Raw genomic sequence first — 14,968 nt, forward strand, 5'->3', positions numbered from 1 at the left:
ATTTGATGTGTGGGGAGCAGGAGTCTCTGGTGCACAGGTGCAATCACCTGAAAGATAATTATGCAAGGTGAGATCCGCACAGTAACCGCACATTATTTACCTTCATCACTGGTTTCTGGGCAAAAATCTGAGTCTCCTGTAGTACCCTATAAGCATAAATCACACATGAATTGGTTTTGAATGCGCTTTGGGCGAAATTTGCACCTCGCCCGACCGAGCAGAGGTCGATACCGCTTCATTGCAGGTGCAAGAGGTGGAAGGATAGATCTAGATCATCGTAAAAATGGGTTACTTCAGATACGTAGAGCAAGACTTACCGCCAGCAGATAAGTCATAGTCAGTACTGTACGACGAGGAACGAAGTCAAGTCGCTTCAAGCGCCCGCGAACTTGTGGACGCGTTGTGACGCGTTGTCTGTTCGTATTTGATACACACGTGATAATATCATTCTGCTTGATTGCCTGAGTCCTGACGCCCTCGAAAGTCTCGCTTTGCGCTTCCACCCACTAGACATGGACTCTTCGTCGTCTGGCATTCAAGAACCGTTCGATCTCATCAGGCTGTCACTAAGCGAACGTGTGTTCGTTAAATTGAGAGGTGACCGTGAACTCACTGGTGTCCTACATGTGCGCGCCATACCCTCACGAGCGATATCACTCGCACTGAGCATCATACAGGCTTACGATGGGCACATGAATCTTATCTTGAGCGACGTCGAAGAAACCATAATGATTGTTGACCAAGTTGAAGGTGCAACGGATGGGCAGGCTACGGTGAATGTAGGTGCCACTTTGGTGAGTATTGATCACATATTCACTAGCGTCGCCATACAGATCGCGAAGAGAAAGATGGAGATGCTGTTTGTACGAGGGGATGGTGTAATCCTAGTGAGTATCTGAATAACAACCTTGGAGCGTGAAGTGCTAAGTATGTTGAAGGTATCACCACCCTCACGGACATGACGAGAGGTCAGCTGCTGGTTGGCCGTTTGCATTGTGCGTTGCTATTCGCTTTGTATCACTCAGTGCCAACTGTGCGTGCCTCCACATCGACAATCTCTCGCCACGTAACGGCAGTTTCGAGTCAGCGATTTGCCACAAAGCGATGTGTCACAAGCTCAAATTAGTGAGTGATCAGAGATAGTTTATATACACCGTTTCGAACCAAAACTCTCCATCCGAAGGTTCTTCAATTCTCGGGTGGTGTGCCATGTCAGTATGCAACTCGTATCGTGGGGTATCTAAAAGGCCGTGGTTCCTTTCTTTGAGTCAGGAGTGAAGGCCAGTCACTCTGCGTCAATTTGTTCGATCTGCGCAATCGAGCTCTCTAAAACATCGTCTGGCTCGGGAGCCACCCCACCTCTGGGCCATGTACCATCCTGTATCCAGCCTGCCTTCAGAATCTTAATCTTGGAGGTCAGACAGCGAGGATAGGCGTGGATCGTTATCATCATGGGTTGAAAAGCACATGAATAGAGTACGAACCACCATGCTGAGTGGAAGACGTTTCTTTAGTCGTACACCGCTTACAAGGCTTTCCCACACTTTAGCCAGCCCAGCATCCCAAACTTGTTTGCTCTCTTCTGCGCCCCCCTCATTGAGTAAGTTCTCAAGTTTCCGTCGCGAAGGAGATGTTTCCACGACTTGAGCTGGATAGGGACCTGGCGCCCACCATAGCGCTCTGCGAGCGCAGAAATATGCAGGTCCAGGGAGCGGAAGGTCTGCTGTCTTCAGCAGAGCTTCAAAGGAAGAGACGTCACAGCTGGATGTTGTAATTGGTAGCCTAGCTTTGACGGTGTAGCTGTTTGGGAGGCTGGCTTCGGAGGGCTCGAGAGTGGGACCTATTGGTGAGGGAATATCGGTCATCTGTCGTGGAACATGCGTAGGTGGCGAAGGGGAAGTAAGAGTGAATGTTCCAGAGAGTAGTGGGTTTATAGCAGTATCCTGCACGTCTGTGTCCTTAGGCGTCCTCTCATCCATCGTTCGATGACTAAGCCTGGACACGACCCGAAAGAGGCTACTCTGACTTCCGGAACGTCCGTCGTCCAGGCGCTCAGGTTAACGTTGTCGCCAGCCCTTCAACAACAACCGTCTACACGTGTGATTCTCGCTGCCAACGCCTCTTTGCGACGAGCAGCACCCACTCTCTCGTCGAATACAATGTACAGGAGCCAATCCCCAACGCAGTCGAGTACCTCTGTGTCCGATAACGAAGAGGACGACTATAATAAATCTGCATTCTTCCCATCCCCCGACGCTCTTGCCATCTCTCCTGCTCAGTGGTCTTCCCGACTACACCTCTTGCCACATGCCGCCGACACTCCTCCTCGCTGTCAGGCGTCTCGGTTACCCCCCGAAATCCTCATACACATTCTCAAACATCTCCATTCATCGGGAGACTTGTATCATGCGCTGCTAGTCTCGCGTGCTTGGTGCGAATGCTCCGTCGAGCTCCTCTGGTATAGACCCTCGTTTTCCAAGCTGGGAACCTTGGTCAAGATGCTGCGAGTGCTGAGTGGGGTCGATCAGACCTTCCTGTATGCCCAATTCATCCGTCGACTAAACTTCCTATCTCTCGCACCCGACATCAGCGATTCACTCCTTTCACGCCTTGCACCATGTGTGCGGCTCGAGCGCCTCACACTCATTAACTGTAACAACATATCCGATGATGGGTTAATGCGTGTGCTGCCATGTTGTCCAAACCTCGTCGCTCTTGACCTTACGGGCGTTTCCGAAGTCTCCGACAGATCCATAATCGCGCTCGCTTCGTCTACAAAGAAGCTACAGGGTATAAACCTTGGTTATTGCAAGAAGCTGACGGACAATGCTATTCTCTCCCTTGCAGCCGGATGTCCCCTCCTTCGCCGGGTGAAGCTCAGCAATGTGGAGCTGATTACTGATGAGCCCGTGTCTGCGCTTGCCAAGTCATGTCCTCTGCTGCTTGAAATTGATCTCAATGATTGCAGCAACATCACAGATATTTCCGTCCGTGATATCTGGACGTACACCACGCAAATGCGCGAGATGCGGCTATCACATTGCGTCGAGCTCACCGATGCGGCATTTCCAACCCCTTCAAGGCCGGAGATTATCACTGGGGCAAACCCGTTCCCGTCGTCTATGGGGTTGTCATCCGACAAACTCCCTGCCTTGCGCCTTTCTCGTCCTTTTGAGCATCTGCGTATGCTCGACCTGACGGCCTGCTCATTACTGACTGATGATGCGATCGAGGGCATCATCTCAGTGGCACCTAAAATACGCAATCTGGTCCTGGCGAAATGCACACTGCTCACGGACGTCGCCGTCGAGAATATTTGCAAACTAGGAAAGCATCTGCACTATCTGCATCTTGGACATGCAGGCAGCATTACCGACCGCTCGATCAAGAGCTTAGCACGCTCGTGTTCGCGCTTGCGGTATATCGATCTTGCCAGTCAGTTGCCCCCTAGTCTTCCTGAAACTATGCTCATCACCCTTCGTTGAGTACAGATTGCTTACAACTCACAGATATGTCGGTGTTTGAGTTATCAAGCCTGCAGAAATTGCGCCGGATTGGTCTCGTGCGTGTCAATAATTTGACCGACCAGGCCATATACGCTCTCGCGGATAGACACGCGACCCTTGAGCGTATCCACTTGTCGTACTGCGATCAGATCACCGTCATGGCGGTTCACTTCCTACTTCAGAAGCTTCCAAAGCTCATTCATCTCAGTCTGACTGGGATACCCGCTTTCCGCAGGCCTGAGCTGCAGAAATTTTGTCGACTTCCTCCCCAGGCACGTCGCTATATATGGACATATATGCTTCCGTCTTGTTGACATGCAGTTGTTTATAGGACTTTAATTCAACACAAAGGGCTGCGTTCTGCGTCTATTCTGGGAAGGGCGTTACAGAACTCCGAGAATATCTTATGGTCCTATTCCAATCTATGACGGATGCCGATAATGCCACTGCCACAGAATATGACGATGAATTTGACGAGGAGTATCGGGCGCGATATCCCGACGACGTTGAAACCGCAGATGATGGTGAAGGTGCAGATGACGGCGAGGACGAGGACGAGGACGAGGAGGGCTCTGCGGATTCTACTCCGCATCCTAACCCCATTCTGTCTCACGGTCCAAGTGGTGTCGTCGATAACTCCGACTCACGCACACCTTCTCGACCCTCTCCCTCAGGAGCAGTCGTTAGAGAACTAGCCATGTCAAGAGATCGTGGAAATCAACCGGTACCACGGCAAGGCGTTCTCAGCGCTCCCACGTGGCTGAGTGGTCCGTCTTCATCGACCCGGGTCGCGAGTGTCCCTAGACGTTCTATTGGTTTTGGCCAACAACCAATCGTCGAGACATCAACGTCGCCTGCACCGAGCGATGTGGCTTCTAATCGCAGCACAGGCACAAACCAGTCGCATGGAACCGCGTTCTTCCGCACATACGCAGAAGCACCTACTTCGGCAAGACATGGTGTGGTGACACCTGATCTGGTCTTTGCAGAGATTGGGCATGGACGTGGTACTGGACCTGGCCCCAGCACAGTCTTTGTGCAGGGCAATGGCCGACGTGGGGCCGAGACCGTCATGGCAGGAACATCTTATGGTGTTCTTTCCACGAACTCAGCAGGATATGTCATATCGCCCACCGGCTCTTCCACATTTACAGCAGCGCTCTCGGAAGTGTCTGCAACCCCGCATGGCTTCCGTGCTCCCGTCAACGATAACGAGGGTCAAAGCGACCACAACCATGATACAAGAACCGTCTTGGTAAACTCCTCAAACTCGTATCAGCATGGTATTACTCCTGTCGGCTGGTCACCCAGTCATCATCAAGCCGCTTCACGGTCGATGTCCTCATCACCGACGACTCGAGAATTACATGAGTCCGTCCAATCTGCCTTCGAGAGTCAGCCCGTACTTGTGGAGAGCCGTGACACTGATTCGAGAGGACGGAGTGTCAAACGAAGTCTGAGAAATACGCTCACCGCTGCCGAGCAATATGCGAGCTCGTTCTTTTTTGGTGGGCGGGGTTCTGGCGGCAGCTCTCACGAAGGTGCGGCGGGACTTGCAAATGGTAGAGACGGTGATCCGCACGGTCATTAGGCTCACAATTCATCTCACTTTGTATCCTCCGTGTGCATCACACATTGTTCTATAGTATGCGGAAGCGCCATTTCATGCATCCGCAACTTGTCATCTTCTCTGTAGCGTAGTACGCATCTTTTACGGATTACCATGACGTTGCCACACTTCTTTTATCTGCCAGTCCGACGTTGTAGTTATGTACTCCAGAAAGTGTTGTCTTTGTGAATCATATGTACGTAGGCCTATCTGCTGCACTAGATAGCATACAGTTGCACACTTTGCAAACGGGGCCAAGAACCGGGGGGGCATCACTTACATAAGCTGTATGGGCGCTAGAATATCTACTTGCACTATACTTGCACCTTCTTCAAGGCGTCCCTCCAGGTTTATAACTTCATCATGAATGTTCGACCGGCACGGGTAGGCAGTTGTTCATTCTTAATAGTTTCAAGCAGGTTTGCGATTTCTGCTAGATAGACGACCTTATGGGCATGCAGGCGTGCAACCTGCAGAACCTGCCGGAGAACTACACGCTGAGGTACTGTGCGTATGCTATCCCATCGGAAGACGTATATGGAACTTATGTCTCTATCTCGAAGATTTGTATCATGCATTGACATGGCCACAACTTTCCTACGTGGCTGAGGATAATAAAGGCCGGATAGTGGGATATATTCTGGCAAAAATGTGAGTGGCTTTTATACGGGCACGTACGCAGGCTAAACTTTGACTTTTCCCTCTTCAGGGAAGAGGAAGTAGGTCCTGACGATGACCCTCACGGCCACGTCACATCAATATCTGTCCTAAGGTCGTATCGTCGGCTCGGTTTGGCGAAAAGACTGATGGTACAATCTCGTGAGTATCTCTCACTCTCCGTTGCGCCGCAGAACGTGCCGTTGAATTCGCATGCAGAAGAAGCAATGGCGACAGTGTACAAAGCAGCTTACGTATCACTGCACGTCCGCAAGTCAAACCGAGCGGCGTTGAGTCTGTACCGAGATACTCTCGGGTTTACCGTGAAGGGGGTAGAGAAGAAGTATTGTGAGTATCATCTCTCGGTTACACACGCATGCCAGTATGAAGATGTAATGAATTCGTTGATCAGACGCCGACGGCGAAGATGCCTACGCAATGCAGTTATCTCTCAAGCATCTCGCGCGATGACGACCCCGGATTCCACGGCGTAATATTCATATATAGAAAGTAGATGTACATATTGCCCAGGGTTTAGCCAGAGCAACAGACGCGGAGGTCTATCCCGGTGTCTGTATGATACTGTCATTGGCCTCCGACTGACGACCCTCTTGAGGATCGAGTAGGATCGTCACTGCTGGACAGCCTGCAGGTGGTGTCGCCCCCACAACCTCTGCATGCGTATTCGTGAGCGCGCCTCTACTGTGCTCAACAGCTCCTCTGATCAATTGTGCCACGGAGAGTCCGAGTTCGTAATAGCCATCGTTAGTCTTACTGTCGAACATGCCCGTGTGCGCCTGTATTTCGTCCCAAGCAATGGTGTTCGGAGCTTGCAAGAAATATTTTGCCAGTGGAGACATTGGGCGTGGCAAGATGATAAACGTTCGAGATTCGGAGTACGAGGGGGGGCTCGCTGGAAGGAAGGTATAGAACCTAGCGAAGTTTCAATGTACATGACAGCAGAAGTTTATGAGCAACCTACGTTCGGAACACCACGCCCACATGCTCTTCTATCTCCAAGAGCATCTTCAGTCGATTCTGCAAAGTAGATTCCTGCCACAACGCGCCCACAAACTGCATGTGATCTGTTGCCCATTTGAACCCAGTCCCAATATCTTTGCGCTTGTAGTACGCTGTACCAGCTGCAGCACCCGCTATCACAGCTCCACCTACAGCATAGGCTGCAGGTGCCCATTTCTGCCAAACAGATGTCGTTGCCTGGATGGGAGGAGGTTCGATGGCTGCCTTGGGCATATTCGCGGCAGCAGAAGCAGCCGGTGAAGTTCTAGCACCGAACATGTCGAGATTGGAGAAGGCTTCGCGTGCATTACGAATGTAAGTCGCTGCTTGAGTAGCGCTATTCTTGAAAACTGAAGGATGGAGACCAAGATACTGGTTTCGAGATAGCTTCAGTAGAGCATTCTTTATTTGACTCGTGAACGTACTGGTGTATCAAAAGTTAGGCAGCTGATAATATTAGGCCATAGCGGAGCCTTGGCATCTGGACGAGTGCGGACAAACTCAATAAGAGCGTCGGCTGCGAGAAGTCCTCCCATGCTAAGGGATGGTTTCGAATGGTGTTCTCATCAAGTAGACAGCCTTGACTAACCTGTGACCACAAAGAACGACCTTTGCCTTCCCTGCACCGCCCCCTAGGCCGTTGGCAACCTCGCGTTGAACAGTCAGGTTGGTCAGCCAATCAGCAAAGTGAACGACTGCCGCATCCTTTGAATAGAATAAGTCTGCATCGGACGACAAGAGCAGACTGAAGCCTTACAAGTTCACCCTTCGTCTATCATATCTCAATGAAGTTCCACGGTATGCAACTGTGTGGAAACTCACTTCGTACGCAGGGAATATGACACTCTCAACGACAATATCTCTTATAGCCTCTGAGAGTATGTGCTGCAGCCTCTGCGGGAACTCGACAAAAGAGGTATCTGCCCCTTTAAATCTGCACATGAACATGAGTGTGCAACACAGGGCTTCATCGACAGAGACAACCAACCCGTGTATGAATACAACAAGCAGCAACTCAGAAGGCAAAGGCTCGGTGGTTGGTGCAGCCGTAGTTGTGTTAGAGGTGGACTTGTCCATTGGAAATAAAATTTACATGGGACAGGAGGCATGCAGATATATCGACGCAGAGTTACACCGCGACTCAGTACTCAGTACTCATCTGCGGAATCGGGCTGATTCGGTCATTACTGAAGTCAAAGCGCGATCGCCTGATGACGTTATGCAGGCATCACGTGTGCGTATCCTTTCCGGAGAAAGCAAAGAGTCTTTGCTTTCTCCAGACAGCCAGTATTTTGCTACAACAGAAGATCCTCACATGTCTGGAAACACTCCTCATGCTTTTAAAGGATCGTTAGTCTTGTCTTATCTCGGTCTACCCGAGCAGTACGAACCATCTCCCAACGCCGATCCCATTCAGTTCCTCCTCAAGCATCTTCTCGAGTTACCCCCTCACCTGTCGATGTTATTCTCTTCCGTTACCACTCCGAAACAGAGAACGGTAGTCTCAGCTATTCGTAACAGACGGCTAAGATACACGGAGACTGACCCTGTGGAACTCCGCTTCGCCTCCTCCAAAGTGACTTGGCCCACTCTCTGGGGCAACGAACGTCCGGGACAGCACGAGGCCGCAGATGAACGCGATTGGGTTGAGAGGGAATTCCTAGGCAGCCTTAAGCCGCATGTTGGAAAGCTCGGGATGTTGCTTGGTGGTTACGAGGAGGAGCGCGCGCTTGAACGAATCAGGACGTTGAGAAGGGAACAGGCGGAGTTGCTTGATTCCCTGCCAGAAGAGGACGAGAGTGAAGACGAGGACAATGAAGAGCAGCCTGCTAACCTCACACCTGAGGCTTCTGCTGAAGATGCAGAGTCTCTCTTCTTGCGTTCAGTCAAAGAACGTTTCATCTATGGGTTGCTCGAGGTACGCATGACTTTGTGCCATTGTTCCATATGGCACAGGAATGATGTTATCTACCGTGTCAGTCAATTGACTACGATAAGGTTGACTGGGACGAGCGGTGGGATACCGCTCGTGACAGGGATGCGGAAGAACGGTGGTTTGATGATGAAGAGGAAGGCATCGAGGTGACACCTAGTTTCCCCGAGGAATAATAGGTCGTGTATCTCTACTTCCCGCATAGGCTTTCTTGTCTGAATCGTGGAGGAAGAGATTATCAGATCGAGATATAGTCAGTAGCACCATATATAAGCAGTGTCGAAACTGACCGCGGGTATCTCAGCTTGACTCCTCACCTTTATTTTTACCATGTCTTCAGTCCCGTATTTCAAACTGAACACAGGCGCGTTGATGCCCGCGGTCGGTGAGTTTCAGAGTTCGATGCCTGGTTACATGTTTGACGGTTCTGTCACCAGGGCTGGGCGGCTGGAGCGGCGTTACGAAGGAGCAGCGCGCGGAGGCGACGGCTTGGATGCTTACCGCCTTAGAAGTGAGATGAATATTGATGCAAGCCTTGCGCACGTTGTGACCCAGTTGCTCTTGGTCAGTCTGGCTATAAGTTGATCGATACTGCATGGGGATACGGTATGTCGAATACTCGCAGAAAGCAGGAGTGCTCGATTCAAAGTTCACATTTACAGGCACTGAGCAGTACGTTCGGGAAGCTATTAAGCAGTCGGGTATACCTCGAGAGAACATTTGGATTACCACCAAGTTGCCGTAAGCTCATATAGCTGTTCAGCTGATTTTGTCTTCACCTTGGGTTCTAGATGGAACCATCCGGGTTTGCGGGCCGTAGAAGAGTCCCTGCGAGACAGTCTGAACAAATTGGGTACTGAATATGTCGATTTGGTGAATACACCTGAGTGGGCCCCACCTTGCGTCTAGCACTTATGTTCTCTGCAGTACCTGTTGCACTGGCCCCAGGTGATTGACTGGCCTGGTGAGTAGTTTCATGATTCGTTTCATGTGACGAATGTGCCAACACTCACTGTAGACGAGGACCCGGAGTATGATGGCCCCTTCGCTATCCGTGATTCTCCTACTTTCAATGAAACGTGGGCCGGAATGGAGAAAGTGTATGCAGCCGGAAAGGCTAAGGCCATTGGTGTCAGCAACTTCTCAGTGAAGAAGTGTGTTGAATCTGGATTAGCTCTAACCTTGTCTGACAAGATTCTGCAGTCTTGAGAAATTGCTCACCACAGCCAAAGTGGTTCCCGCTGTCAATCAGGTCGAGTGAGCATCTCGATTGATCATCCATGATTACACATCACTGACTGGGTACTCAGACTGCACCCCTATCTCGCACAGTCGGAGTTGAAAGCCTACTGTGACGTAAAGGGCATTGTGTTGACGGCATACACACCCACGGGTATAAGCCAATCTCAGTGTTGAGGTTGCGATGTGTCTCTGAATTGCTTTGACGATAGGTTACGCCACTGTGCGTTCCGACCCACTGATCGTGGAGCTTGCAGAGAACTACAAGGTCACTCCCGGGCAAGTTGTTCTCGCATGGCATGTAGCGCGTGGAGTCTCTGTCGTACCCAAGAGTTCCAACGCCAAAAGGCAAAGGGATAACATCAACGTAAGTAATTTACATCTTTCGGGCGTATCAGAGTGTCCTAAGTGACCATAGCTGTCGACATTGGACCCGGAGGATATCAAGCGGATCAATGGTCTTGATCGAAACGAACGTCTCTGCAACAAGCCTGACGAGAAGGGCCTTGTGTCCGGCTGGACCATGGAGCAGATGGGATGGTAAAACGGTCGTTCCGGATGCAAGAAGTAATGAGCCAAGTCCTCCTTGTATGAGTATTCCTTCCACGGTGTTGGCATTTACATGATATGTTCCACGACACTCCTTTGTGCGCAAGAACAGTCACGGATGCGGATGCAGTCCGCCAGTGCACGAAGACAATTTCTTCGACTGATACATACTCGATCTTTCTCGCTGAGCCCACCGTGGGGTCAGTATTATTACACGATGACTCACTTGATCTTTCCTCTGTCATATTCAATTCTGCGCTCAAAAACTCTTGCTGGCCAGGACGAAACAGGATTTTCGACTACCTCGCCAGCGTGGGCTTGGATGCATACGATGAGCTTGAGCGTCCCAAACTTTACTATTGTACGGAAGCCATAAATTCACCACGTCCGTGAACTCTGGAAGGTATTTCGGTATTTGTTTCTGGCTTCATCGGTTCTGCTGAACTGCCTTCAAACCTTATCATCATCCGATGGCCAATCAGCTGCTGTATCATTCGGTGTTCTAGGGCACGGCGAAGCGCCACAGGTAAGTATTCCCGCCGTTCTAAAACGACGACGTACACGTTGCAGGCTTCCCCTGTGCCCCGGGGAGGTACTCTTACTCACGCTTCAGGCCGATATGGTACAAGTCTGTCCTTCGTTTTACTCACGATCCCACAGATACCTCTGCCATCGTGAGTAGTATCCTCTCCATTGTTGATTCGCAGCGCTGCGGCTCAACACACCGTAGATGAACGTCACGTTGTCTCGACTTGATTCTCTGTACCTCGCCAAGGTGGCCGATCAGGCGGAAAGGTATCACGGTCAGTCTGGACATCTCGCGACTACTTGACCCGCTTAACAAGAGCGTGCCAGATGTGATAGCCCAGCTCAAGACCGTTATTTCAGCCAACGATGCTCAACTTACCGTTGACGAGCGCAATCTGCTGTCCATCGCCTACAAGAACATCACGTCCTCTCACCGCGGCAGTTGGCGCACTATCGATACATTACAGAAGCACGCCCGCGGTGGCCTTGCGAAGCATGTTGCACTCATGCTAGTAGAAAAAGAGCGAATCGAGCAGGACTTGGCCGACATTTGCAGGGATGCTGTGGACTTGCTGGAGCAGATTCTGATACCCGCTGCAAACTCTGGAGAAGAGAAAGTCTTCTATTGCAAGATGCAAGTGTCTCTCCCTCTGTACACGACGTCAGACTTAAGAGGCATCGCAACAGGAAAGGCGACTACTATCGGTATCTCGCGGAGATATCACACCAAGAACTGCACGAGCAATACTCGGCCAGTTCGCTTGAGGCGTACAAATCTGCATATGGGCATGCGCTGGGCACACTAGAGCCCGTGCATCCCACACGTCTCGGCCTGGCGCTGAATTTTGCTGTCTACTACCACGACATCGTCGAGAGTCCTGAAAGGGCGTGTTTCATCGCCAAGCATGCCTTTGATGAGGCGATCGCTGTAGCATCGGACCCGTCGTACTCTGGGCCAAGTCTAGAGGATACTCTGGTGATTCTTCAGCTTCTGAGGGATGACTTGTTACTCTGGTCAGGGGAGATTAGTACAGAGTAGGTACCCGTCGGGTTGTCATTTCACATCATTACTATTCTGTGTACACCGAGTATCGTGGCCGCCTGGCGAAATGGCATCGCGTCTGACTACGACTTGGTAATCAGGAGATTGCAGGTTCGACCCCTGCGGCGGTCATCCGATGCTCTCACAGGAGTTTCTTTTGAGCCTCATTCAAAGTTTATAGATTGGCTCTTTTTGCAATTTATTCCCTCATGTGGGAACTAGAATCTCTCATGATGTAATACGAGGTTATCATCAACTCAATGGATGTACATGAAGTACACTCTCCTACATTGAGCGCACGCGAACTCACACCAATGAACATCTGCTACTACCCTCCTAAGCTGGAGCATTGGCGTTTGCTCCGACGGAAAGGTTTCCGAAGCCATCTACTACCTCCTCCGGAATGCCCTCCACAAGCTTCGTAATCTGTGGTACAAAGCGCTCGATCAGTACCATGCCTGATAGCTACATGGATTGGACGCACCTTCCCAATGGCTACTGTCTTGCCTACAGGAAACGATCAATAACAGCGATAGGAACATCGACGAGAGGGCTGACCTTCGTCTCGCAGCGTGAATCGCCCCAACTGCGGGTAATCTGAGAACTTCTCTACGCATACGGGTGCCGTCGTCTCTATCAGGGCTACAATTTTCTGTCCTGGAGGAATTGGGCCAATTAATCTGATCCGAGATCCGATAGATGAAATCGTCGACTCACCTCGCTTGGCAAACTGCGGTGGCTTTCTTGATTTTCGGCCGGTGGCTTTGTCGAAGTAGTGGAGAAGCGCCTGGGACAAGTTTGAGCATGATCAGAGAGAACATAGATAGCGCGCACAGAAAGTGTGACTTCCTCAGCCAATGTGTGGATGTGCATCACACCAGAGTAGCCAGCGCAGATGATGTTCCTATGGTCGAGGATTGCAAGCTGCGCCTCGAACTTGCGTACGGCATGCACAGGCTTGTTCGGGCTCGTAAGCACGAATCCAGGACTGATGTCCTCGTCATCCACGCCGCGCAGCCGGATGCGCACGTTGTCGCCGCACATCGCGGAAGCGACTTCTTCCTCCATCTCGTTGTAGATCGCGGCCACCTCTACCACGTCCTTGTTCGGCATCAGGACGAGCGACTCGCCCTTGCGGAGGTGCCCGGACTCGACCTTGCCGACGACGATGGTGCCCATGTCTTTGTACTTCTCGGAGACGGGCATCATTAGGGGCGCATTGACTTTGCGGTCGACCATGGGCATGTGGTCGAGATATTCGAGCAGTGAATCACCACTGCGATTCGTGGAGTCATGAGTACCCTCCCATTTTCGACGATCATAGACTTGGTCACTCACCTGTACCACGAGCATGCAGACTTGGACACGCGATCTTTTAAGTTGGCGCCAGTGTAAGCGGACACAGGGATGAAGCTGACGTCGGTCTTGAGGTTGAACCCGGCGGACTTGATGAAGGGTGACAACTTCTCCTTGATCTCGTCGAAGCGCGACTTCTGCCACAGCACTGTGGATTCGTCCATTTTGTTGACCACGACGACGAGCTTCGTCACGCCAGCCGTCTTGACCAACATGATGTGCTCCCGCGTCTGGCCACCCCTCTCGAAGCCCGTCTCGAACTCGCCCTTGCGCGCGGATATGACAAGGACGGCGACGTCGGCCTGAGCGGCGCCCGAGATCATGGAGGGCACGAAGGTCTTGTGTCCGGGCGCGTCAAGGATGGTATAGCGCCTGGATCCCGTTTCAAAGTATGCACGGCCGACTTCGACAGTTTTTCCCTTTTCGCGCTCCTGGGGGGTTGAGTCGAGTGCCCAACTCAGGTACCACGAGTCGCGGCCTGCTTCCTTGGCTTCCCTCTCGTACTTCTCCATCGTCCGCTTGTCGACCGATCCGGAGAGATAGAGGATATTGCCGCCCATAGTGCTTTTGCCTGCATCGACATGACCGATGAAGACAATGTTAAGATGCTCCTTGACTGATGGACAGTACACGGTATATGAGAAATAACTAGAAATGTCGAGGATCAGTGTACACACCAGTTCCGAATAGATCTCGAAGTGTGTTTTCATCGGCGACCGACTGCACTTCGTGTGCGATGGCTGCGGTATCTGTCTTTGCTTTCTCAAGGGTGAGGGTTTTGGTGGATACGTTGGATGATGCTGTTGACGGAGCCGGAGATGCTGAATGCGAATGCAAAGACTTGACAGATGCAGGAGCAGGAGTAGCAGGAGTAGCAGGCTTGGATTGAGGTTGCACGGGCGACGGGGCAGCGACGGGGGGAGCAGGAGATGCAGCAGGTGGTGTAGGCTTCGATCCTCCGATGTTTAGGGTGATGGAAGGAGCGGGAGCGGGGGCCTCTGTCTGGGGTGGACGCTCGATAGGCTGTGGAGGGGGCGGGGACGGCTGAGCAGGCTGGGGAACGCGGAAGGCCTGTCCTGGCACGAAGCTGAAAGCGTTGGCATTGAGTTTACTCATTGCTACAGGTATTATAAAGACAGAAAATTCGGGAAGATCGAAAACAAAAGGACAGCGAGTAACGTTACAGATGTACAGAGACGAGAGCTTCAGAGCCTCTCCCAGTCCCACTTTTCACTTCCCTTTCGGGCATCTCCAGTGACCGTCTGTGGCCCGGTCCGAGTACAAGTGAGTCGCCCTGGAATCGCTCTCGCTTCCTCTCTTCCAGCAAGTCATGTAAAATCGCACAGTGTATGTACAGATTTGATGGTGCAGGTGCCAAATGTGCGCGATCATGTATTGCATGCGAAAAACGGTCGAAGTTCACGCAGAAACATTGAAAAAGTTCCTTGATTACATCCCATAAGAGAATCATTCTGCAAGGAATGCACATTGAGCTGAGTTATACGGTGACACGAGAACGTTGTCGAGCA

At 51.4% G+C, this 14,968-nt stretch overlaps 8 protein-coding genes and 1 non-coding gene across 9 annotated transcripts; 6 read left to right on the top strand and 3 right to left on the bottom strand.

The window, feature by feature from the left end:
* Positions 1-512: 512 nt before the first annotated feature.
* On the top strand, positions 513-962 carry SCP_0206290 (Probable U6 snRNA-associated Sm-like protein; the record flags this gene model as incomplete). The annotated part of the gene is made up of 4 exons (XM_027754543.1): positions 513-626; positions 678-779; positions 834-887; positions 939-962. The coding sequence occupies 4 exons, from the start codon at positions 513-515 to the stop codon at positions 960-962; spliced, it is 294 nt and encodes a 97-aa protein (XP_027610344.1).
* A 323-nt stretch (positions 963-1,285) lies between these two features.
* Positions 1,286-1,979, bottom strand: SCP_0206300 (hypothetical protein; the record flags this gene model as incomplete). Its single annotated transcript, XM_027754544.1, has 2 exons — positions 1,286-1,408; positions 1,485-1,979. 2 exons carry the CDS (start codon positions 1,977-1,979, stop codon positions 1,286-1,288), a joined length of 618 nt encoding a protein of 205 aa, XP_027610345.1.
* A 6-nt stretch (positions 1,980-1,985) lies between these two features.
* Positions 1,986-5,097, top strand: SCP_0206310 (predicted protein; the record flags this gene model as incomplete). Its single annotated transcript, XM_027754545.1, has 3 exons — positions 1,986-3,435; positions 3,492-3,778; positions 3,838-5,097. The coding sequence occupies 3 exons, from the start codon at positions 1,986-1,988 to the stop codon at positions 5,095-5,097; spliced, it is 2,997 nt and encodes a 998-aa protein (XP_027610346.1).
* Positions 5,098-5,478: 381 nt separating this feature from the next.
* Positions 5,479-6,243, top strand: SCP_0206320 (N-terminal acetyltransferase A complex catalytic subunit ard1; the record flags this gene model as incomplete). The annotated part of the gene is made up of 6 exons (XM_027754546.1): positions 5,479-5,499; positions 5,553-5,622; positions 5,679-5,766; positions 5,825-5,934; positions 5,992-6,120; positions 6,185-6,243. The coding sequence occupies 6 exons, from the start codon at positions 5,479-5,481 to the stop codon at positions 6,241-6,243; spliced, it is 477 nt and encodes a 158-aa protein (XP_027610347.1).
* An 89-nt stretch (positions 6,244-6,332) lies between these two features.
* SCP_0206330 (hypothetical protein) lies at positions 6,333-7,869 on the bottom strand (the record flags this gene model as incomplete). Its single annotated transcript, XM_027754547.1, has 7 exons — positions 6,333-6,705; positions 6,755-7,164; positions 7,218-7,329; positions 7,382-7,497; positions 7,550-7,564; positions 7,615-7,726; positions 7,781-7,869. The coding sequence occupies 7 exons, from the start codon at positions 7,867-7,869 to the stop codon at positions 6,333-6,335; spliced, it is 1,227 nt and encodes a 408-aa protein (XP_027610348.1).
* A 238-nt stretch (positions 7,870-8,107) lies between these two features.
* On the top strand, positions 8,108-8,901 carry SCP_0206340 (predicted protein; the record flags this gene model as incomplete). The annotated part of the gene is made up of 2 exons (XM_027754548.1): positions 8,108-8,710; positions 8,773-8,901. The coding sequence occupies 2 exons, from the start codon at positions 8,108-8,110 to the stop codon at positions 8,899-8,901; spliced, it is 732 nt and encodes a 243-aa protein (XP_027610349.1).
* Positions 8,902-9,055: 154 nt separating this feature from the next.
* Positions 9,056-12,080, top strand: SCP_0206350 (hypothetical protein; the record flags this gene model as incomplete). The annotated part of the gene is made up of 15 exons (XM_027754549.1): positions 9,056-9,110; positions 9,163-9,236; positions 9,295-9,331; positions 9,388-9,466; positions 9,517-9,598; positions 9,653-9,689; positions 9,744-9,879; positions 9,929-9,982; positions 10,036-10,118; positions 10,177-10,331; positions 10,383-10,504; positions 11,127-11,187; positions 11,244-11,316; positions 11,369-11,675; positions 11,729-12,080. 15 exons carry the CDS (start codon positions 9,056-9,058, stop codon positions 12,078-12,080), a joined length of 1,707 nt encoding a protein of 568 aa, XP_027610350.1.
* Positions 12,081-12,136: 56 nt separating this feature from the next.
* Positions 12,137-12,215, top strand: SCP_t0206360. Its single transcript is given in 2 exon segments — positions 12,137-12,172; positions 12,180-12,215. It is a non-coding gene; the product is annotated as a tRNA-Arg (tRNA).
* A 204-nt stretch (positions 12,216-12,419) lies between these two features.
* SCP_0206370 (Eukaryotic peptide chain release factor GTP-binding subunit) lies at positions 12,420-14,555 on the bottom strand (the record flags this gene model as incomplete). The annotated part of the gene is made up of 7 exons (XM_027754550.1): positions 12,420-12,509; positions 12,568-12,590; positions 12,642-12,740; positions 12,801-12,870; positions 12,918-13,359; positions 13,422-14,055; positions 14,117-14,555. The coding sequence occupies 7 exons, from the start codon at positions 14,553-14,555 to the stop codon at positions 12,420-12,422; spliced, it is 1,797 nt and encodes a 598-aa protein (XP_027610351.1).
* Positions 14,556-14,968: the final 413 nt, after the last annotated feature.

This window comes from Sparassis crispa (genome assembly GCF_003851025.1).
Source record: "Sparassis crispa DNA, contig_000001F, whole genome shotgun sequence".
In the NCBI taxonomy this organism is placed as follows: domain Eukaryota; kingdom Fungi; phylum Basidiomycota; class Agaricomycetes; order Polyporales; family Sparassidaceae; genus Sparassis; species Sparassis crispa.